At 42.3% G+C, this 24,116-nt stretch overlaps 1 protein-coding gene across 1 annotated transcript in view; it reads right to left on the bottom strand.

Annotated features, from left to right (window-relative positions):
- The window catches only part of LOC121545072 (histone-lysine N-methyltransferase SMYD3), a 182,892-nt gene extending 161,249 nt beyond the window's left edge, over positions 1-21,643 (bottom strand). Inside the window, exon 1 of the mRNA XM_041855439.2 lies at positions 21,309-21,643. Coding sequence (XP_041711373.1) covers positions 21,309-21,469 — 161 coding nt within the window. The 5' untranslated portion in view covers positions 21,470-21,643. The remainder of the gene's footprint in view (positions 1-21,308) is intronic.
- Between the last annotated feature and the right edge of the window lie 2,473 nt (positions 21,644-24,116).

Genomic DNA, 24,116 nt, shown 5'->3' with positions numbered 1-24,116 from the left:
TCAAGGTGTAATTGGAGTAGGAGGCCGCTTAGCTAATGCTGCCCTACATCCACATGTGAGGCATCCAGCAGTACTTCCTAGAGACAGTCATGTTTCTGCATTGCTCGTCAAGCACTATCATGAGAGAGTGTACCATCAAGGTCGAGGAATGACTATAAATGAACTCAGATCCAATGGCATATGGATCCTGGGTTGCAGCAAGCTTGTTTCATCCCATATTCACAAGTGCACAAGTTGCAGAAGGTTCCGAAGATGCACAGAGCAACAAAGGATGGCAGACCTTCCAGAAGAGCGGATGGAAACAACTGCTCTATTCACTTACTGTGGAATGGACTGCTTCGGACCATTTCACATTAAGGAAGGAAGAAAGGAGCTAAAGCGTTATGGGCTGTTGCTCACCTGCATGTGTTCAAGAGGAGTTCACATTGAAGCACTTGATGACTTGACCTCAGATGCCTTTATCAATGCTCTGTGTTCATTCATCGCCATTCGTGGATCAGTAAGGCAGATAAGGTGTGATCAAGGGACAAACTTTGTCGGAGCAAGGCGTGAGTTCATTGAAGCACTGAAAGAGATGGATCAAGAAGAGCTCAAAGATTTGGGCTGCGAGTTCATCATGAACACCCCTGCCTCAAGTCATATGGGTGGAGTCTGGGAAAGACAAATCCGCACTATCAGAAGTGTCCTGGCGTCCATTCTAGAACAGTCGTCCAGACAACTTGACTCCTCTTCCCTACGAACATTTCTATATGAGGTTATGGCGGTTGTGAATAGCAGACCTCTAACCACTGATCATCTGAACGATTCTACCAGTCCAGAGCCCTTGACACCAAACCACATCTTGACCATTAAATCCACAATCATTCTCCCTCCTCCTGGAAAGTTTGTCAAGGAGGATCTCTACCTCCGCAAAAGATGGCGCAGAGTTCAACTCTTAACCAACAACTTTTGGGTACGATGGAAAAAAGAGTATCTTCTGAATCTCCAACACAGACAGAAGTGGACCAAAGATCGCAGAAATGCAAAGGTCGGTGACATTGTTCTGTTACAAGATGCTGCCACACCACGAAACCAATGGAAGCTAGCAAGAGTCATCGAGGTGTATCCTGGAAGCGATGAAAGAGTGAGGAGACTCAAGTTACTCATCAGTGACTCCTCCCTGGATGGAAGAGGAAAGCGTACAGCCAAACCTGTTTACCTGGAGAGACCCATTCAGAAAACAGTTACATTGCTAGAAGCAGACTGATGGTTCTATCATACACTCACACACAGTTTATTAGTTGTTTATTAGAAAAGAGTTTCATTTAATTTATTAATGCAGTAGGTTTGTCTCCAAGTTTTAAGAAATCACTTGTGATTTGGTGGGAGTGTAACTGCCTCTGTCGCCAGTTTATTTCATGTATTAGCACTTTAGTTTATTTCATGTATTTGCACTTTTTATTATTTAGTTTCTTCTGAATTGTACGTTTACAGCAAGACGGAACTAATTTGGTTCCGCCCGAGTGTTGTCACCCGAGCGCCTTTAGCGACGCACCGAGGAAACTTTACCGCAAAAAGCGAATTATTTTTCCACTGTTATCGTGTTTAAGTGCATACTTACAAAGAAAGTATACAGAAGAAGATAAAGGACATTTAAAAGGATGTTTAGCACCTCTGTGTGATAAGCAGCAATGAGTTCTCACGGGTTGACCAGCATTAAAGCCCTGTATTCAAATCAAGACCTCTTGCCTCATGCCTGTCACTGGAGGAGCTACAGCGGAGATTGGAGTATCTGTCCATAGGACCACTTTAAGCCATACACTCCACAGAGCTGGGCTTTACGGAAGAGTGGCCAGAAAAAAGCCATTGCTTAAAGAAAAAAATAAGCAAACACATTTGGTGTTCGCCAAAAGGCATGTGGGAGACTCCCCAAACATATGGAAGAAGGTACTCTGGTCAGATGAGACTAAAATTGATATTTTTGGCCATCAAGGGAAACGCTATGTCTTGCTCAAACCCAACACCTCTCATCACCCAGAGAACACCATCACCACAGTGAAGCATGGTGGTGGCAGCATCATGCTGTGGGGATGTTTTGCCATCGGCAGGGACTGGGAAACTGGTCAGAATTGAAGGAATGATGGATGGCGCTAAATACAGGGAAATTCTTGAGGGAAACCTGTTTCAGTCTTCCAGAGATTTGAGACTGGGATGGAGGTTCACCTTCCAGCAGGACAATGACCCTAAGCATACTGCTAAAGCAACACTCGAGTGGTTTAAGGGTAAATATTTAAATGTCTTGGAACGGCCTAGTCAAAGCCCAGACCTCAATCCAATTGAGAATCTGTGGTATGACTTAAAGATTGCTGTACACCAGCAGAACCCATCCGACTTGAAGGAGCTGGAGCAGTTTTGCCTTGAAGAATGGGCAAAAATCCCAGTGGCTAGATGTGCCAAGCTTATAGAGACATACCCCAAGAGACTTGCAGCTGTAATTGCTGCAAAAGGTGGCTCTACAAAGTATTGACTTTGGGGGGGTGAATAATTATGCACGCTCAAGTTCAGTTTTTTTTCTTATTTCTTGTTTGTTTCACAAAAATCATATGATACAAACCCCAAAAAAATCAGGAAATAGGAAAAATGCCAAGGGGGGGGTGAATACTTTCGCAAGGCACTGTAACATTATGTTTGAATGACTACCTCATCTCTGTACCCCACACATTCAATTATCTGTAAGGTCCCTCAGTCGAGCAGTGAATTTCAAACACAGATTCAACCACAAAGACCAGGGAGGTTTGCAAAGAACGGGACGTATTGAATATCAATACACCTAGTCACTACAAAGATAAAGGCGTCCTTCCTAACTCAGTTGCCAGAGAGGAAGGAAACCGCTCAGGGATTTCACCACGAGGTCAATGGTGATTTTAAAACAGTTTGCGTTTAATGGCTGTGATAAGAGATAACTGAGGAAGGCTCAACAACATTGTAGTTACTCCACAATAGTAACCTAATTGAAAAAGTTAAAAGAAGAAATGCAAAAAATGTGGCAAAGCAATTCACTTATTGTTCTGAATACAAAGTGTTATATTTGGGGCAAATCCAATACAACACATTACTGAGTACCACCATATTTACTGAGTACCTCCATATTTTCACGCATAGTGGTGGCTGCATCATGTTATGGGTATGCTTGTAATTGTTATGGACTGGGGAGTTTTTCAGGATAAAAACAAAAGAAACGGAATGGAGCTAAGCACAGGAAAAATCCTTGAGGAAAACCTGGTTCAGTCTGCTTTCCACCAGACACTGGGAGATGAATTCACCCTTCAGCAGGACAATAACCTAAAACATAAAGCCAAATCTACACTGGAGTTGCTTACCAAGAAGACGGTGACTGTTCCTGAGTGGCCGAGTTACAGTTTTCAAATCTGTTTGAAAATATATGGCAATACTTGAAAGTGGTTGTCTGGCAATGATCAACAACCAATTTGACAGAGCTTGAAGAATTTGTTAAAATAATAATGGGAAAATCCAAGTGTGGAATCAAGATATATTAATGTTGTATTTTTCATATTATATTTTTTACAAATGTTAGAATTTTTCTTCCACTTTGACATTAGAGTATTTTCTGTAAATTGTTGCCAGAAAATGACAATTAAATGCATTTTAATCCCACTTTGTAAAACAACAAAATGTGGAAAAAGTCAAGGGGTGTGAATACTTTCTGAAGGCACTGTATCTCAGATATCCAGATCATGAATTATGGCGTCTTCATACATAAATGTGTGCCGTTGGGGGTACTCGAGGACCGGAGTTGGGAAACACTGCCCTAAATGACACCCTATAACCTAGTCCTAGATAACACACTACTTTTGACCTGGGACACTGTAGGGTTAGGGATGGAAAGTGGCCACATAGTGCACTAAAGGGAATAGGGTAACATTTGAGACACAGGTTTTGTTTCTGAACTTGAAGAGGATCCACTGAAACCAGTCACTGTTGTACAGTATGCCCCCAAAACATAATTTGAATGGCATGACTAACCACACTTTCATCAGCAGTATGTATCAAGCAGTATGTGTGTGATTGCGTGTGTGTGTGTAATTACCATATTTCTTCAAATCTCTCAGTCTCCTGAACTATGTGTGCACTATGTCTGACAATGAGTACACAGGACCCCTGGTTATATCTGGTTATTAATGGCTAGCTCCAGTCAAATCAACATGACTCGCTCACTGTTCTGTGTTCAGCATTTCTACGTCTGTCTGTGATGGAGGCTTGTGTGTGTGTGTGTGTGGTGTTTTATTTTCTCTCTTTGTAAAATAATTCCAACAGAAAGCTACAGGTCCTACAGTCCAAACATATGTAATCTAATCATGAAGTAGTGGTCCTAATGATTTTGTCACTAACTCATGAGAATGTGACATTAATGATGTAATCTTAGCTCACATTACTAGACTGCACGCACAAGCACACACACACAGTGCTGGCAGCGGCCTGCTTCCTCTCAGCATGAAATACATTGAGTGTTTCCTATCCATCCATTTGTCAGAGTGGTTAAAATACTTTGCAGTTGTTTTTGGCTATCAGCCTCTGATCTTTGAGATGTAGCTAACACACACTTACCGTCCCTGTTCCTTAATAACCTCCTCCCAACACACACACAGCTATATATGGGGGTCAGAACCACTTAAATCTTCCAACAGGCATTTCCTGGGTCTGTTTCTACAACATGCAGAGAGATAAGGGAAGTCAGAGGAGAGAATGATGACAAACTACAGACTTGACTGGAAAAAACATTCAATGGTCTGTGAAGACTGAATGATGAAGTCTATAAGAGTGATTCCTCATGAAACCAGGAAAAAATAAAAAGACGTGGCATATTTGACATTGTGGCCTTACCCAGGCCTCCTTTAAGACTCCATAATGTTTCATCTGTAGGAGCTACAAAGTAAAAATTGGTGTCATATGAAGCTTTAACACTTGTTCTGTAATACGAGTAGTATTTTGACTTCAATAACAAATTCTTACATTTATAAGATAAACATGAATATTAAAAATATAACAACTTAGATTTGGCAAATGTTTCTATATATTTTTGAACATAATATACTCTAGGGGAATATCAAAGTTCCAGAGTGAGATCTCTGATAGTTTTAAAGTTTAGGCCCATTTTAAACAGAGAAATAGGGCTCCAACAGGCAGCGCCCCTCTTCTAATATTTAATAATCACCACAGGTTACGAAGATTGAGAATACAGTTACAGAACCACTCGTTGGAGCCCTATTGGCATAGTAGGCAATCTAACCAATCACAGCCCTCCTTTTACTTGTATCATTGTCCTGCAAATTTCCAGCAGAGGACGACCATTTTGAATCCATTTTCACATTCACTGTTGGTAATGCTTAGAAATTGGATCATAACTCCAAAAGTAGCAGAGATCCCACTCTGGAACTTTGATATGCCCTTAAAGAATATTATGTTCAACAAAAATAAAAAAATTGACAAATCAAAAATTTTTAAATCATGTTTCTATAAATAAATTAATGTAAGAATTGTTAGACATCAAAATACATTTACATTACATTTTAGTCATTTAGCAGACGCTCTTATCCAGAGCGACTTACAGTTAGTGAATACATATATTATTTTTTTATTTTTTTTTATACTGGCCCCCCGTGGGAATCGAACCCACAACCCTGGCGTTGCAAACGCCATGCTCTATCAACTGAGCTACATCCCTGCCGGCCATTCCCTCCCCTACCCTGGACGACGCTGGGCCAATTGTGCGCCGCCCATGAGTCTCCCGGTCACGGCCGGCTGCGACAGAGCCTGGATTCGAACCAGGATCTCTAGTGGCACAGTTAGCACTGCGATGCGGCGCCTTAGAGCACTGCGCCACTCAGGAGAAAATACTACTCATATCACAGAGAAAGTGGTAAAGCTTCATATGACACCAATGTTTGCTTTGTAGCACCTACAGATGAAACATTATGGCGTCTTAAATGAGCCCTGGGTAAGGCCCCCTTTGTCATAAATATGATTCATTATTTCTCAATTATGCTTTTAGATATACATTTCACAAATATGTCAACAATCCTTCCTACTAAGGACCATTTTATAGATTAAATCTTGTGAAAATCCCAGTCAAAGTCAAAGCTAAGAGCTGAAACATACACCAGAGTTCTCCAGTATACAGGTCAGATAAATAGTAAATACATCATAATGATAAAACCTACATCATTCCTGTTGTGTTTCAGATACGGCAGTAGGCTATCATCTCATGCTATGGCTCTGTTTATTATGAGTTCACTCATGAAAGCTTTCCCCAACACAACTTTTACAGGACTTGAACTACTTTTATCTTTATTTATCTTGGACAGGATATAGGCTCTGCGTAATGACATCACTCAGCGCTTTTTCCTTAACAGCTTTGACTGGACTTCCTCTGGATAAGGACCTGGCAAACACTGGGATTTATGCTCTGTGTCTGTGTGTGTGTGTGTGTGTGTGTGTGTGTGTGTGTGTGTGTGTGTGTGTGTGTGCGCGCGCATGCGTACTTGACCAGTACTGCTTCTGTTCAAAGATTACCAATAACATTATCAATTTAGAATGACACAGAGAGACACAGAGAAACACAGAGACAGACAGAGACAGAGCGAGAAGCATCAGTTAACGATATGCTGTACATATTATGCAGATGTAGACTCATTGTTCTGAGATTCTATGGGAGAGAGAGCCAGTCAGAGAAAGATGGACATCTACACTAACCATGGGGTTCTCTCAACACACACAAGAACAAAGACCCTTCATCTCAGTCCTGTCAGTACTGGGCCTGGCTACAGGATGTGGAATAAACCAGAGCACACACAAGGAATGCTGGGATACATTTGGAACCATCAGATCAACAGTGAGTGTGTATAATCCTGTCTGCTCTACTGACCTCGTATGCCTTCACACACATACATGTAGACACACCGACAGACTCACACACACTATACTATTGACCCCAATCAGTCTTCTGACATATTCCTAAATATTAATATTACTGTACACAGATTGACTACTGCGGTTATTGGGTTAATTCATTGGCAAGGTCCTGTCAATATCTAGTTATTGACTCTATTAAACCTCTGTTCTGTTCTCTCTCCCCAGTTCAAGACAAGGACACTTCCAAGGAGCAGACATTCACTCATCTTTTAGGCCTGTGTTTTTTAAATATTTTATCTACTGTGGATGTGTCCATCTTCTGGATCTGTTTCCAAAATGTGCGACTTTTCTCATCTAAATCTTTATTTTTCTTCCCCACACCCCCTCCATGTCTCATGACGTTCATCTCCCTCTCCCTGTCCCTCTCTCTCTCCAGGCAATTCTGTTACCAAACTTTGTATCTGCACTGTTCTTCAAGTAAATGTGTTTTTGCTAAATGTTCTGTGGAAATTGTTAAATGTAGTCCTTGTGCATATAGTTTAGCTTTGCAATCATTGGTATTTGTTTGACATACATTTTTTTGTGAAAAATCTGAACTCAGCATCATTCTGTTACCGTGGAATTGCCCCTCCCTGTCCTTCTCTCTCGTCAAAGCTGATTTTAGCTGACTTATCAGGTGATGACGTTCTGCTTGAGAGAGTTCGTATCCTGGCACCTTATCAATATATTAAAGTGAGTTTATTAAGAAATGTTGACAAGCAATATAGAATTAAAGTACCTTCTCGCTCTCGCATCATAGATGGAATACTGGGACTGTACACGCTGAATGAAGATGGAAGTCTGCTTTGATGAAAGTGTGTGTGTACGGTAATTAATTTCCTCAGTAAGCTGTATAGCGATGGTTCAGTGTGAGGTAGTAATTAGCGGGGCCCTTTTCACCGGGCTGCCAGTCGTGCCTGACTGATTTTCTCATTTCAAGGCTCCTGCCTCTGTACTCTGATCTGACAGGTCTGTGTGTGCGCGCAAGGTTTAAGATGCTATACAGCAGGTTGAAAATGCCTGGAGCATTCTAATGTAAGCTGCTGTGTGACCAAAGCCCACATTTGATCTTCTGACCAGGGATACGGCAGGATAGAAGAGGGAAAATATATGCTTGACACTAGGCTTGGGCAATATACCGTTTATATCGTATACCGGACTATTTAGAAATACCGATGGTTTGATTTGAAGAAGGATGAGGCGTGGAGGCTGCAGAGGTGCGTGCTATGCCACTGCTTATAAGTTAAGTATAACTATAAGAAATCTAAGACGTGTCAAATAAATTGTATCCAGCTCAGGGCTCCAGCTATGCATTTGGTTTGCTAACTTGCTGTATAAAAGTGGCTACATGTCAAGATCAAGCTTCTCGGTTACAGCAGAGACATTCAATCCTCTCCTGGATCAAGATCCCGGTCGCCTAAAAACGAAGGTTATTTATTATTTTCAAATAGCGCCCTTTGTGTGCACTTCCGGTAATACCGTATACCACGGTATGGTACAGAAAAGGTATGATGGTATGAAAATGTGGATAACGCCCAACCCTACTCGACGCACAATTGATTATTATTATTAAGCCTACAACAAATAACGTATCGCTGAAGTACATGTCAATCCTTCTATACCACTAAAACTCTAGGTTTGATGGCAACAGAAGAAAGATAAATGTTTCAAACACATTGAAACAGTTACTTACCTAAATAAAATAAATCAATTTCAAAAAGTTTTTGCTATAGTGGACAAGACCATGGTTTTCCGAGTGATAATGTCACTGTGATGCTAATCAAGATTTGACTAGATTCTATCCGCTAAAGCTGCACTGGTCAATAAAAATCACAAATGACCTATTTGAACGTCTCAAACTTTACCACGGTATCGATGACACACACACCTACTTACTAAGGCTGACCCAATTTAGTCGACTGGTCGATTGTTAGGTTGACCAAGATTTTTTTTGTCGCGTAATCACAAATATATGGCACACTAGACACCTGTCTGATTCACACCTTGTAGGCTGTAAGGGTTGGTGTGAGGTGTGACCCAGGTGCAGTGCAGGATAGACAGTAGGCAAGGATGGTGAAACAAGGATCTTTACTGGTGGTCCAAAAGCCAGGATGCAAAACGGACTATTCACGAAAACAAATGAGGAGCACATACAGTGGGGAGAACAAGTATTTGATACACTGCCGATTTTGCAGGTTTTCCTACTTACAAAGCATGTAGAGGTCTGTAATTTTTTATCATAGGTACACTTCAACTGTGAGAGACGGAATCTAAAACAAAAATCCAGAAAATCACATTGTATGATTTTTAAGTAATTAATTTGCATTTTATTGCATGACATAAGTAGTTGATCACCTACCAACCAGTAAGAATTCCAGCTCTCACAGACCTGTTAGTTTTTCTTTAAGAAGCCCTCCTGTTCTCCACTCATTACCTGTATTAACTGCACCTGTTTGAACTCGTTACCTGTATAAAAGACACCTGTCCACACACTCAATCAAACAGACTCCAACCTCTCCACAATGGCCAAGACCAGAGAGCTGTGTAAGGACATCAGGGATAAAATTGTAGACCTGCACAAGGCTGGGATGGGCTACAGGACAATAGGCAAGCAACTTGGTGAGAAGGCAACAACTGTTGGCGCAATTATTAGAAAATGGAAGAAGTTCAAGATGATGGTCAATCACCCTCGGTCTGGGGCTCCATGCAAGATCTCACCTCGTGGGGCATCAATGATCATGAGGATGGTGAGGGATCAGCCCAGAACTACACGGCAGGACCTGGTCAATGACCTGAAGAGAGCTGTGTGACGACCCTCCCACTCTGTCTGCCGTATTCTCTCTTTGTTCTTGTTTCCTTGTTAGGATGCCGGTGGGCGGAGTTGGGAGGGTCGTCAGCTACATGGGAAACACCTGGGCCGGGTGTGTCCCAGGATAAATGGACCTCTTCCACATTCATTAGAGAGACTCTCTCCAGGCAGTTACTTTGATCTTGGTTGTGATATTTTTGAGGCTTTTTTGGGTTGTTTGCTTTGGCACTTTTCAACACTTTTCCATATTACATTTATGCATGCAAACACTCACGTACACTACTGATTACTGATTACACACACCATTGTTATTTGATTTAGTTTACTTTAATTAATAAATATATACTTTGAGTACTCCTTGTCTCCACGTGTCTCCCTTTTGTTACGAACTTGAGCCGGTTCGTGACAAGTGGGGGGCTCGTCCGGGATTTTGAACTGGTTGTGTTTGGGAGAACGTGGAGTTAATGTCCAATTCTGTAGGGTTTTTCTTTGTAAATTTTGTTAGTTTGTTTGAGTTTGATAGGGCAGTATTGGTTGCCTTTGGGTTTTGTACTGCGTTGGAGAGAGTACATTGGTTAGTTTCCAGTCCCTGCCCAGCCTGGAAACTCTTGCTCTACTCGCTGTTGGGACATCGGGCTGAGGTGAGTACAATCGGCTGTGTACCTCAGTGGGAGATTGGGTAGGGTAGTGACATTTGCTACCCGGAGCTATAGCTTTTTTCCCCTGATAGGCTTAGTGACGTGTTTTGTTTTGGGATACGTTGGGCATGGTTAAATGTTTGTTATTTTTGTGTGGTGTCAGTGGACTGAGCAGTTGTCTCGGGGCACATCCGTGGCTTTGGGGAAATCTACCAGCGTGCTGGGGGTTTAATTCCTTGCCAGCGGGCTACAGTGCGTAATTACCCACCGCAAATCTGCACGAAGACTAGGGTTGAGTTATTGTAGGTTTTGGGGAAGCTCCATATCCCAGCTCTTTTCTGTGGTGCTCGGTGTGATTGTATTTCTCTTGTGTCTGGTGTGCTCAGCAGAGGGGTTGAGAAAGATTATTATGATATATATATATTTAATTTTTTTTCCCTGATTATGGCGTCTAATGTAGACCGAGTTCATTCGCTTTCCATCAGAAGAACTGTTAGAATTATGTACTAAAGAACAGCTGTTGAAGGTTGCTGAACACTACAAGGTTGAAATTAGTGATAAACGTCTAAAAAATTCTATTAGGTTAATATTGAAGGCCAATTTGATGGAGAGTGGTATTCTGGATGTTACCACTGGGGCAGCCTCTGCTGAGGACACGTTGTCTCCCGATATGTTACAATGACCGCTCCATCGGTTAGTCATAGTAGTCTTCTTTTTGAACAGCAGAAGGAACTGCTTCTGTTACAGCTAGAGCATGAACAAGCTAAAATGGAGCATGAACAAGCTAAAATGGAGCATGATCGTGTAAAATATGAAAGGGAATTGGAATTTAAACAGGATATGGAGCGTGCTAAAATCAAGCTGCAACAAGAGCGACTAGAGTTGGTTAGGGAAGGAAAGCTCTCAGGGAGAGTTTGCTCTGGGAAGGGGATCCAGAGTTACCTAGGGGTCGTTCCTCTTTTGGTCGTAATCCAGACACATTTGATATTGTTGGGAATTTACGGTTGTTGCCCCAGTTTAATGAAAAGGACCCGGAGACATTCTTTTCGTTGTTTGAGCGTGTTGCTGACGCTAGGAGTTGGCCTGATTCTGATCGCACTTTGATGTTGCAGTGTGTGCTGACTGGTAAAGCGCAAGAAGCATATTCAGCTCTTAGTGTAGCAGACAGTGTTAGTTATGAGAAGGTTAAAACGGCTGTGTTACAGAGTTATGAATTGGTCCCTGAGGCTTACCGCCAACGATTTAGAACTTTAAAAAGGGATGATCAGCAGACTCATGTTGAGTTTGCGCGAATATTATCTTCACAGTTCAATCGCTGGTGTTCCGCCTCTGCAGTTATGACTTTCCAAGGGCTGTGTGATCTGATTATGTTAGAACAATTTAAGGACACAATCCCTGATCGTATAGCGACGTACATTAACGAACGAAAAATAAAGACTGTCGCTGAAGCTGCGGTTTTGGCAGATGAATATGTGTTGACTCACACACATTTTTTTGCAGAACCCCGTATTCGGAGTGAGTGGGGGTGTTTGCAGAGATTTGGGCCTCGCTCGCCGAGATACTTCGGTTCCCGGGCAGAGTTTCATTCAACTGGGGTTGAGCCTGATACCCGTGGTAAAACTGACTTTGGTCAAGAGTGTCACTACTGTCGAGAATTAGGTCATTGGAAAAATGAATGTCCGATTCTTAGGTCTAGGGGTAAATTCAGTACAGGTGCTTATGGTAAATCGAGGCCTATAGCGTTAGCAGCGCCTGTTCCACATCAGTTCACTCCTGACGCATTGTCTCATGCCCAGAGCCATGTGAAGGGCTATATTGATCCCAGTATTTACCTTTTGTTACGGAGGGTTTTGTGTCTATGGTAGGAAGTAAGAACCTAGTGCCAGTAAAGATCCTAAGAGATACAGGTGCCTCTGAATCATTTGTGTTGGAATCTGTGTTACCCTTCTCTGCGGAGACTGATTCGGGGAATAGTGTTCTAATTAGGGGAATAGGTTTGAACACTCTGTCAGTTCCATTGCATAAACTGATGTTGGATTGTGGACTGGTGAAAGGTGAGGTTGTTGTGGGGGTGCGTCCTTCATTGCCTATTGAGGGTGTTGACGTGATCCTTGGAAATAACTTGGCTGGGGAGCGTGTGTGGCCTATCGTGTTTCCATCTTTAGCGGTTTCTACTAAGCCTTCAATTGTAGGGATTCCTGATGAGAGTGCGCAGAATTTCCCAGAGGTGTTTTCTGCGTGTGCAGTGACGCGTTCTATGATCCCTGATGACTTGGTCACGGAACTGGCTAACGAGAATACCATAAAGAAGTCTGTTACTGTTTTCCCTGTTATCCCGTTATCCGTATCCCGCTCCGATTTAATCGAGGCGCAACGGGCTGACCCTACATTAGAAGAGTTGCGGGACCAAATTGTGCCTGTAGAACAGTTGGGAGATGTCGCACAGGGCTATTTTCTCCAAGAGGAGGTCCTGATGAGGAAGTGGATGTCTCATGGTAGTTGTTTTCTGGGGGAGGCGATTAGTCAGGTTGTGGTACCAGTTAGGCTTCGTGAGTTGGTGCTGACAACTTCTCACAACGACGTTGCTGGGCATATGGGTGTGAGAAAAACCTACAATCGCATATTACGACATTTTTTTTGGCCAAGATTAAAGAGGGATGTTTCTGATTTCATCAAAACTTGTCACACCTGTCAATTAACTGGTAAACCTAATCAAGCTATTAAGCCGGTACCACTGTTCCCTATTCCTGTACTCAGTAAACCTTTTGAGTATTTGATTATTGACTGTGTTGGTCCTCTGCCTCGTTCTAGAAAGGGTAGTAATTATTTGTTGACTGTGATGTGTCAGACCACTAGGTTTCCTGTTGCCTACCCTCTCCGGTCTATCACGACTAAGGCTGTGTTAAAAGCTTTGACTCAGTTTCTCTCACTGTTTGGAATCCCTAAGGTCATTCAAAGTGATCAAGGATCTAATTTCACCTCTAATCTCTTTGGACAGGTTCTCCAACAACTCCATATTAAACACAACTTGTCTAGCGCTTATCATGCCCAAAGTCAAGGAGCACTGGAACGTTTCCATCAAACACTTAAGTCTTTGTTGAGAGCTTATTGTACTGAGATGGATAAGGATTGGGACGAGGGGTTGCCTTGGTTACTGTTAGCTGCTAGGGAGGTTTCACAGGAGAGCACGGGTTTTAGCCCAAATGACCTAGTGTTTGGACATCGGGTGCGTGGGCTTTTATCTGTTCTCCAGGATGACTGGAAGTCTCCCGAGCCTCCTCAGTCCCTGTTATCATATGTGGGTGATTTTCGGCGACGCTTGTATGCCGCTGGTGAAATGGCTAAAGAGGAGCTATCATCTTCACAGGACAGGATGAAGAGCATATATGATCGCCGAGCTGAGCCTCATCACTTTAGTCCAGGTGATCAGGTTCTGGCTCTGCTGCCAATTGTTGGTTCTCCTTTTCAAGCCAAGTTTCAAGGTTCATATACAGTGGTGCGCCAGTACACTGAGCAAAATTATCTAGTTGCCACTCCAGAACGGAGGAAAGCACACCAACTGTGCCATGTAAATTTGTTAAAACCCTATTATGCACGTTCCTCTGAGACTGAACAGGGGGAGTCTACAGAGGACGGTAAGGCTGTTCTTTTGGCTGATATTGTTTATTCCCTGAGTTCTGGTCATGCTAGGTCTGTGCAGGAGCAGGAAGATGTTTCTGGTCCTGACGATTGCATACTGCAGGGTAGATTGAAAAATTCAGAGACACTGGAGATTGTAGATAGCCTTCTTACTCATCTACCTGTTGATGAGCGGAAAGAGAGGGTTGGTTTGATTCGGAGATTTCCAGGGTTGTTTTCGGATACACCTACACGTACAAACTTAATAGAACATGATATTGACATTGGAGATGCTGACCCCATTCGTCAACGGTTCTATAGAGTTTCTTCAGAGAAACTGCGTTGTCTGGATGCTGAGGTCAGGTACATGCTGGAGAGTAAAATAGCAGATCCTTCTTTCTCCAGTTGGGCTTCTCCCTGTATCTTGGGCAGTAAATCGGATGGAACAAATAGATTTTGTACGGACTACCGTAAGGTAAACGATGTCACTGGGCCGGATTCATTTCCTCTTCCTCGGATGGAGGACTGCGTTGGTCAAGTCGGCGCAGCTACGTTTGTGAGCAAATTTGACCTGTTAAAGGGGTATTGGCAGGTGCCACTGATGAGTAGGGCACGTGAAATCTCTGCCTTTATTACACCTTTTGGTTTGTACTCGTATTCGGTTATGAGTTTCGGACTGCGTAATGCGCCTGCCACTTTTCAGCGATTTATGAACAGGGTTGTCTCTGGTCTGGCCGGTTGCGCTGTTTATCTGGACGATGTAGTGATATATGCAGATGCTTGGGAGGAGCATCTGTCCCGTATTCAGGCCTTGTTCGGACGTCTGGCTGCGGGTCGCCTCACGATGAATTTGGCTGAATGTGAGTTTGCTCAGGCGACTGTTGTATACCTTGGAAAGGTGGTTGGGCAGGGTGACGTGCGCCCTGTTCATGAATATTGATGTGACCGACCATTGTTTGATTTTGTCATGTTCTATCCTTCCTGTTTGTCCCCTCCTAGTCTTGTGTTCTTCTTTCCTCTTAAAGGTTGCTTCCTGTGTAAAGGTTGCTGAGGTCTGGAGAGGAGGATGATGGGTGGGGCAAGTGGAGGTGTGAACATGTACAATTTGTCGGTTTGGGACGCAGGGGCTGGTACGTTGGTCCGGGGTCCTTGTTGGTCCCCGGTCTTATGGGGGGGGTGTGACGACCTCCCACTCTGTCTGCCGTATTCTCTCTTTGTTCTTGTTTCCTTGTTAGGATGCCGGTGGGCGGAGTTGGGAGGGTCGTCAGCTACATGGGAAACACCTGGGCCGGGTGTGTCCCAGGATAAATGGACCTCTTCCACATTCATTAGAGAGACTCTCTCCAGGCAGTTACTTTGATCTTGGTTGTGATATTTTTGAGGCTTTTTTGGGTTGTTTGCTTTGGCACTTTTCAACACTTTTCCATATTACATTTATGCATGCAAACACTCACGTACACTACTGATTACTGATTACACACACCATTGTTATTTGATTTAGTTTACTTTAATTAATAAATATATACTTTGAGTACTCCTTGTCTCCACGTGTCTCCCTTTTGTTACGAACTTGAGCCGGTTCGTGACAGCTGGGACCACTGTCTCAAAGAAAACCATTAGTAACACACTACGCCGTCATGGATTAAAATCCTGCAGCGCACGCAAGGTCCCCCTGCTCAAGCCAGTGCATGTCCAGGCCCGTCTGAAGTTTGCCAATGACCATCTGGATGATCCAGAGGAGGAATGGGAGAAGGTCATGTGGTCTGATGAGACAAAAATAGAGCTTTTTGGTCTAAACTCCACTCGCCGTGTTTGGAGGAAGAAGAAGGATGAGTACAACCCCAAGAACATCATCCCAACCGTGAAGCATGGAGGTGGAAACATCATTCTTTGGGGATGCTTTTCTGCAAAGGGGACAGGACGACTGCACCGTATTGAGGGGAGGATGGATGGGGCCATGTATCGCGAGATCTTGGCCAACAACCTCCTTCCCTCAGTAAGAGCATTGAAGATGGGTCGTGGCTGGGTCTTCCAGCATGACAACGACCGAAACACACAGCCAGGGCAACTAAGGAGTGGCTCCGTAAGAAGCATCTCAAGGTCCTGGAGTGGCCTAGCCAGTCTCCAGACCTGAACCCAATAGAAAATCTTTGGAGGGAGCTGAAAGTCCGTATTGCCCAGCGACAGCCCCGGAAACCTGAAGGATCTGGAGAAGGTCTGTATGGAGGAGTGGGCCAAAATCCCTGCTGCAGTGTTTGCAAACCTGGTCAAGACCTACAGGAAACGTATGATCTCTGTAATTGCAAACAAAGGTTTCTGTACCAAATATTAAGTTCTGCTTTTCTGATGTATCAAATACTTATGTCATGCAATACAATGCAAATTAATTACTTAAAAATCATACAATGTGATTTTCTGGATTTTTGTTTTAGATTCCGTCTCTCACAGTTGAAGTGTACCTATGATAAAAATTACAGACCTCTACATGCTTTGTAAGTAGGAAAACCTGCAAAATCGGCAGTGTATCAAAACTTGTTCTCCCCACTGTAGGTCTCCGAAAAACAGGCAACAAACAATACCAAATATTAACTCTGACTGGAAAAACACAATGACACAGGGAGAACACTTCTCAAGTACCTGTAACTCCGTCACGTAATCCGACACTGATACGAATTGCTTGACATTAAGGAACTAGTAGAGAAAACTGAGCAAGGGAACACAGGGAAGTGAGGGCATAAATACACAAGTGAATCAGACACAGGTGACACCAATAGGCAGATAATTAGTCCAGACTGAGTGAGGAGGTGCCTAAGGTTGTCGGAGGATGACACCTAGTGGGTTGCTCTGGAACTGCGACCCCCTCCTGTAACAGTAGGCTATATATTAATCTCCGGCTCCCTATTTAGTAATTTGTGTCTTCAATTTTAAATCGCAGCGCTTAAAGCATCAGACAAGCTCAGTAGTCTACATATAGTTGATTTTATTCAAACATAGGGTGTGTCTATATATGGAAAAATACACGTTTTAAAATGTCTAACAATCGACTGGTCGAAAGAACAGCCAACTCTCGGTTGACCAAGATTTTTTTTTGTCAGGGAAACCCTACTACTTACACACACCGATCGGACCCAGGCTGTAAAATAGAACTGTTGTGCTAAATGCTATGGTGCTGAACTCATGGTTCGGTTTCGTGTGAATGGGTCTGTTGTTTAGGATGTTTTAACTCTCTAATTTGACTCATTAAAAAAAGTCAAACCTAATAGCCATTGTAATGGTGGTCATTCTAATTCATCTGGTGGTCTCTGTGAACTTTGCAGCTCTGTGAACAGTGTGTGTGTGTTCGTGTGTAACAGTGTTTTCCATAAGCGCCGATAACAGACTCATTGTCAGCCGATAACAGACTCATTGTCAGCCGATAACAGACTCATTGTCAGCCGATAACAGACTCATTGTCAGCCGGTAACAGACTCATTGTCAGCCGATAACAGACTCATTGTCAGCCGGCTACTTTTCCACTTCATTAACTAGGCTTCTTTTCATTTAAAAGTTTCAATTAACTAGTCAGAAAAGTCTGTATAGCCTTCTCCCGCTAGCACAAATGATAGGCTATGTATCTTCTAGTGATCGAAATAATAATAATATGACTTACAGTCATGCGTGCATACATTATTTATTTTTTGTGTATGGGTGGTCCCGGGGATCGAACCCACTACCTTGGCGTTACAAGCGCCGTGCTCCACCAGCTGAGCTACAGAGGACCACCTATTGATAGGACAGGCGTGCTGTGGTCGGCTGCGGTCACATTTATTTTCACGGAGGAGGGAGAGCATGAGGAGTTTCTCCTGTGAGTGGATTTGCACATCCCATGTAATGTAAGTGGTAATGATGAGTTGAAATCCACTTAATTCATTTTGTGGCACATTCATTTATTTTCTTTTGTGCCACGGAGTCGGGGCGCATAGGCTATTTATTGTCGAACTGACTGAAAAAAGTTAATCTCCTATATCCCTTTGCTATTCATACAACGTAGTTATACATCCATGGTATAGCTCCTGATAGTCCTCCTGATCATATAGGCCTAGACATTATCCAAAACAACACCACCACACTGAATTCATACATTTCCAGTAATTTGAAATTGCAAAGTCATGTCTTTCTACTCAATACCACAATTAATTTTACCAATCTGGGGGGTAAAGTTGTTAAAGTATTCAATAATTTAGCTGTGTATTTCGGATGGAATCAAGGCATTAGAATGTACCTGGAGGGAGGGAGACAGAGAGAGAAGAGGATGGAGAGGAATGCTGACTAGCCTGTCAACAATCCCCCTGTTCTCATCTCTACTTTGCATTGGAGATTTTCTGTGAACATTGCATCTTTCCCCTCTTATCTAAAGTAGGTATTTGTATGCTTCATGACAGACTGCATACAGTCAGCTATTTTCATCCTATCATAGGATTATTCATCTGTCTGTGTGCGTGTGTGAAGAATAATTTGCTCTGTTCAGAGTAGTCTAGTAAACTCTTCCTGAGCGATTCCACGCCTGCATAGGCCCATTTTTTTTTTTGTATATCAGATTGTTCTGTCAATTATTATCAATATGACCCAATGTTAGAATTTAGACCCAGATTAAACTATAATCACAGCAACACCTACACCTACTGCTTCTCTCCTATGACTGGAGGAACTGCTAATGATTTGTTTGTTTGTTGACTTGTGGCTAGCAAGACAACGCTAGGTTGAGTGTGAGTGTGTGTGTGTGTGTGTGTGTTCACTGCGCCCCCAGCGATTAGCTCTCATTAAGAACAAACAGCAGAGAGAGATCAGCCAGGCAGCAATTACCTCCAGCTTTGATGTGGCTTTAATTCCTTTAAATACGCCCCTCTGGCTAGTTCAATCACACACACACGCTTGCACATTTACAGACCAACACAGGCCTTCGCTTAGGGAGATAAGAGTCTCAGGGAAGGTTACTCGTCACGCAAGCTGACACAAGCATAGATCACCGAACCACCTCCATCACACACTACTACCGTTCATTTTGGGACAGAAATGGAAAAAAGGAAATGTCTGAAGTAATGTGTAAAGTACTTCAGATAGGCCTCACCTAGTCAATAAAAATAATTGGTACAAAACAGTCAAGGGCAGAGAAAGAGGAGGGGGTGAGTCAAGCAGCACAGGTGTATAATAGGCTAAGTAGATCTCTGTGTGTAGAAGCTTAGAGAGACAGGCAGGTAGTAGGTTTATCTGAGTGCATAGTGTGCGACAGAGCTTGAGCATATGGGTCATTCCACTTCAAAAAGCACAAGAAAGAGGATTGACACCAACCATCTCAGATTGTTCTGAAATAGTTTCAGTTGTTAGAAACAGATAAGACTAGCATTCCTGCAACATTATTTTGTTGAAATATAGTTTGATCTCTGAGAAATTAAGCTAATTGATTGCACCCAAATTGGCCATTTTAATTTATAGGATTCATATAATATTCAATAAATATAGTACCTAACATTTTATTTGGACCAAACTTTTTTCTAACAATGAGTAAGACAATCCAAAGAAATTGTCAAAAGTGATCCACGGTCCCGGTATGGCTTGCTGAAATGACATGGAACAACCCATATTCAATCACCAGACACACGGCTGAAATACACCCTTGCGCATCTGCTGCCACACACACTCTGCCGCCAACACCAATGGCATTACTGAACAGACTCGTACCTTCAGCGCATTACTACGAATTAAAATCAAATCAAAGATTATTGGTCGCGTACACAGTTTTGCAGAAGTTATCGCAGGTGCAGCGAAATGCTTATGTTCCTTTCTGTGCTGTGCATGATACAGCACAGATACCCTTTCCTTCCTATAATTCATACACACGTCCGCCTGCTTACCGAGAGAAGGTAGGAGGAACGCATCTCAGAGAGAAAATGTCCTACTTGTCTAAATTGAATATGGGATCTGTTAACAAAGTGTGAAAGCTCTTATTACATAGGCCAGAGGTGTTCAATACAATGACTGAAACGAACACGTAGGCAGGAGAGGATTTATGGAAATTGCATCTTTACTTTAAATGAAAATACCTATAGACTTTTCTACACTACTGAGGAATGGATATTAAATCACTGAGTTTCCTGTTTATCTCTATGCCATATTGACACACACACACACACACGTGTACACACTCTTTTGGACTAGCAGTATCTGTAATAGATGGAGCAGACAGAATGGGGGTGGGGGTTTGTTGATGTCATGACGAGCAGAGGGGTCAGGGGTCAGCTTAGACAAGCTTTTGTTTTGGTTCTCAAACATTTCCGCCTGCATTCCGTAGTGAATGTGTGTTTGTTATTGTGTGCATTATAACCACTGTGTGTTCTCAGGTCAGTGGCTCATCATCCCGGACACACACACTTGCTCAGTTACTACAAGCAGATCTCAGAGCACTGAATTTGTGTGTGTGTACGTGTGTGTGTGTGTGTGTGTGTAACAATGCTGGGGTAAAGTAATTGCTTAAAATTATGAGTGTTCAGTGTTTGACGTTACAGAGTATTGTGTAGATTGTTGACAAAAAATTACAAATCTATTTTACTCCCACTTTGTAACACAACAAAATGTGGAAAAGGTCAAGGGGTGGGAATACTTTCTGAAGGCACTGTATATGAGGATTTAGGCCTAGGATGGATATGCAAACATTGCAAATTGCAAAGCTCTCAGTTGGCCAATGTCTGTATAAAAAAATATAATTAATTTACTGTAAATGACAATTGGGTTCTTAGTGAAGCTCTTTATGGAACTGAACAGTGTGCTCCATCTGAGATTAGTGATAACTAGCCATGTATCATATATTATTAACTCGATCACCTGTAAATCTCATAGCCTACTACTACAATAGAGTCCGATACAAAAAGATTGTCTAGAGCTGAAGAAAATGGAAACGCAACACTGCCATCTAGCGACCGTCCAGTTTGAGTACAGCAGCAAATCTCACGTCAGCCCAGTGGTAGTGTATACGTTTTTGTACTGTTGTAGTTGATGCTACACTCCGTTTCGTTGGAAATTAATAAGAGCAACTTACGGCTGTTTTAGTGAGCTATACAAAGGTATTTAGCTAGCTATCTATTAGCTATATAGCAGTATTTAATAACAACACGACAACAAGGTTCCAGAACGCAATAACGCCGATGTTGCACGTAGGCCAGGTAGAGGGCCATTTTACCCTCTCCAAATCCTATTGGGTTAAAACGCAAAACTTACTTTAGATCAGTGTCTAGTATAACGAAAAGGTCTACAGCTCTTACCGTGAGAAGCAGCTGTGACAGAAGTCTTTGGCGCATTTGTTGGACACGCAGCATGCTAGAGGTTCCGCCGTATACAGGAGTTCACCTGCGCGTATTTCATGTGTTGCTCGTAGACCATTCCCTTTCCCTGCAGAGGCAAAACGTTCCAACTTTAACGCCATCCCGCTCTCGCACGCATGTGGAACTGGGGAAACGGTGTTTACATCCGCAAATGGCCGTCAGACCAAAGATGATCAATATATGAAGATGTCTTACACATGCCGTTTACCATTGAAACAGTTCCGGTCTGCTTAGTAGCTGGGTCTGGTGCCTTATTTTGACTTTTTCTGAACCAGAAAAAAGGAGCGAGTGAGATGTCTTGCTTCCTCTTCCATCTCTGGTCAGACTCCGCGTCATGTGAGCAACGTTTAGTTTTTTTCAAAGCAGTACCGTAGTCCCGTAACAATTATTCTACTGTAACTGTATATATATTTCTCGTATCACTTTGACCAAACTGAGAACACCAATAATTGCGAAATCAAAGTATTAATTTGGCTTGGCTTCACCTAAAACGTGTACCGTCTGCGCAAATGCGGCGCAGCTATGTGAGGCTTTCCAATGCTGTCCAGGGCTGCCTCTAGTGGCTGTCCCCTAAAAGTGTCGTTCAGAAGAGTGTTTTGTATTTGGTATCTGGCTTTTGTACATGGGTTTATCAGACTATTGTCAATGATGAACAACTTAACAATTTACAAACTTAATAACAACTTAACAGCTGTATGACTAACTTAATGGAACTTTATAACAACAGCGTACAATTGTGTCAGACCAGTCCCCACAGTAAGGTTTATTATCAACAGAGAGGAACCGGTGTTTAAAAGTACGCACCACACAGTAATCCCTCCAGACTGTAAAGACAGATCTAAACCACGATGACAAACATAAAAATCTTATCTACGATACCCACATCAAGCCAAAACGAGAGAAACAACAGAAAAGGACATGCAGGTAAAGATTTAGATTTGATCGTTTGTTTTCTCTCCCCTTACATTGTGCAGATATGATATAAATACTTCAGATCCAAACAGTAAGATAGTCATCTGAACCAGCCAGAGGACAAGTGAAAATAATTATAAAACCAAGGCTGCATCTCAATAGTCTACAGTGGCTTCCTGTCCTCGTCTCCTCTCCATCTGCACCCCTCTGAAAGTGCTAGAGACGAAAGAGACTCTCCTGGCATTCTTCCAAGCTAATTAATGTATCCACAGTTTATTGTGCATTTTACAACATATCTGAATATGATTATATTTTGCTGTTGGTTTCACCTGTCGTCTGTTTTCATATGAAGGAGAGGAGAGGAAGCCACTTTCGACAGTTGAGATTTGGCCTGAGAGTCACTGCCCAGCCTGCGTCATCATTACGTCGTCATATGATCCACGTCTACTGAACTCTTCTTAACGAAACTAAAACGACACACTGACTTTGTGCATTTCCACCGACTGACACAAACAATAAAACAGATAATTGATTAAATAGACTATAAACCCGAAATAAAAGAAAAAACAATATACACAAATACAAAAATTATACGTAAAAAAAAAAAATCTATCGAGTCCATTGATCGCAGGAGGTAATGCACTGGGGTAACTGATCATGACAATCACATGATGATGATGAAGATGCCCATAATTACTTTACAATAAAGATAAATATAGACATGCCTGAGCAAAGACAATTCTCAGATGAACAGATATTCTTATACCGATCTACTGATCTGATCCTTAGGACTTTAAACATTATTTTAACACACTATTACAGACATGTATTGCTTTCTTGTCCATGTTGCATATATCTCCGTCTGACACACACCAATGGTCATCAAGGGGCCAACGCTACAATCAGGCTGAACTATCTGTACCCCAAAACAACCCAATAAACAGAAGGGGTAGAAGTTTCCCCTAACCACTGATACAGGGTCAGATATTTCCTCCCCCTCCTGGTTGAGGATAGGTTAAGATATGATCTTAGATCTGTGGTTAGGGGCAACTTCTATCCTCAGCCCAAAGAAACACCCTTCATACACCATAAAAATACTCAATAGTGAGGAACGTAAAGGAAAGTAAAATCTGTTTCATTACAACAAAACGTTAATTATTAGAAGATTATTTTAAAGACATTATTTAATGTTTCTGACCACAGCAGAATTGTTCATATTTGAGGTGTAGTTGAGATTAAAAATGGCGGCAGTAAACAAAGAGCTGTGCCGGTTTCTAAAATGGCTGCCCAAGCACTTCCTGTCTGCGCAGGTGAGCAGTCCTGTCCATGCCTGAAGGACACAGAGGACAGGTCCATGTAGTAGTGAGCAGGTCCAAGGTCAGTGGTAATGAGTATAGCCCATTCTATCCATTCCTCTGGGTTGACTTCGAGTCAGTCTACAGTACCAGTCAAAAGTTTTTGAACACCTACTCATTCAAGGGTTTTTCTTTATTTTTACTATTTTCTACATTGTAGAATAATAGTGGAGATCCAAACTATGAATTAACACATATGGAATCATGTAGTAAACAAAAAAGTGTTAAACAAATCAAAATATATTTTATATTTGAGATTCTTCAAAGTAGCCACCCTTTGCCTTGATGACAGCTTTGCACACTCTTGGCATTCTCTCAACCAGCTTCATGAGGTAGTCAACTGGAATGCATTTCAATTAACAGGTGTGCCTTCTTAAAAGTTAATTTGTGGAATTTCTTTCCTTCTTAATGCGTTTGAGCCAATCAGTTGTGTTGTGACAAGGTAGGGGTGGTATACAGAAGATAGCCCTATTTGGTAAAA

This window comes from Coregonus clupeaformis, chromosome 29 (genome assembly GCF_020615455.1).
Source record: "Coregonus clupeaformis isolate EN_2021a chromosome 29, ASM2061545v1, whole genome shotgun sequence".
Taxonomy (NCBI): domain Eukaryota; kingdom Metazoa; phylum Chordata; class Actinopteri; order Salmoniformes; family Salmonidae; genus Coregonus; species Coregonus clupeaformis.
Note: the sequence above shows the minus strand (reverse complement) of the source record. Positions and strands in the feature narration are given on the sequence as shown.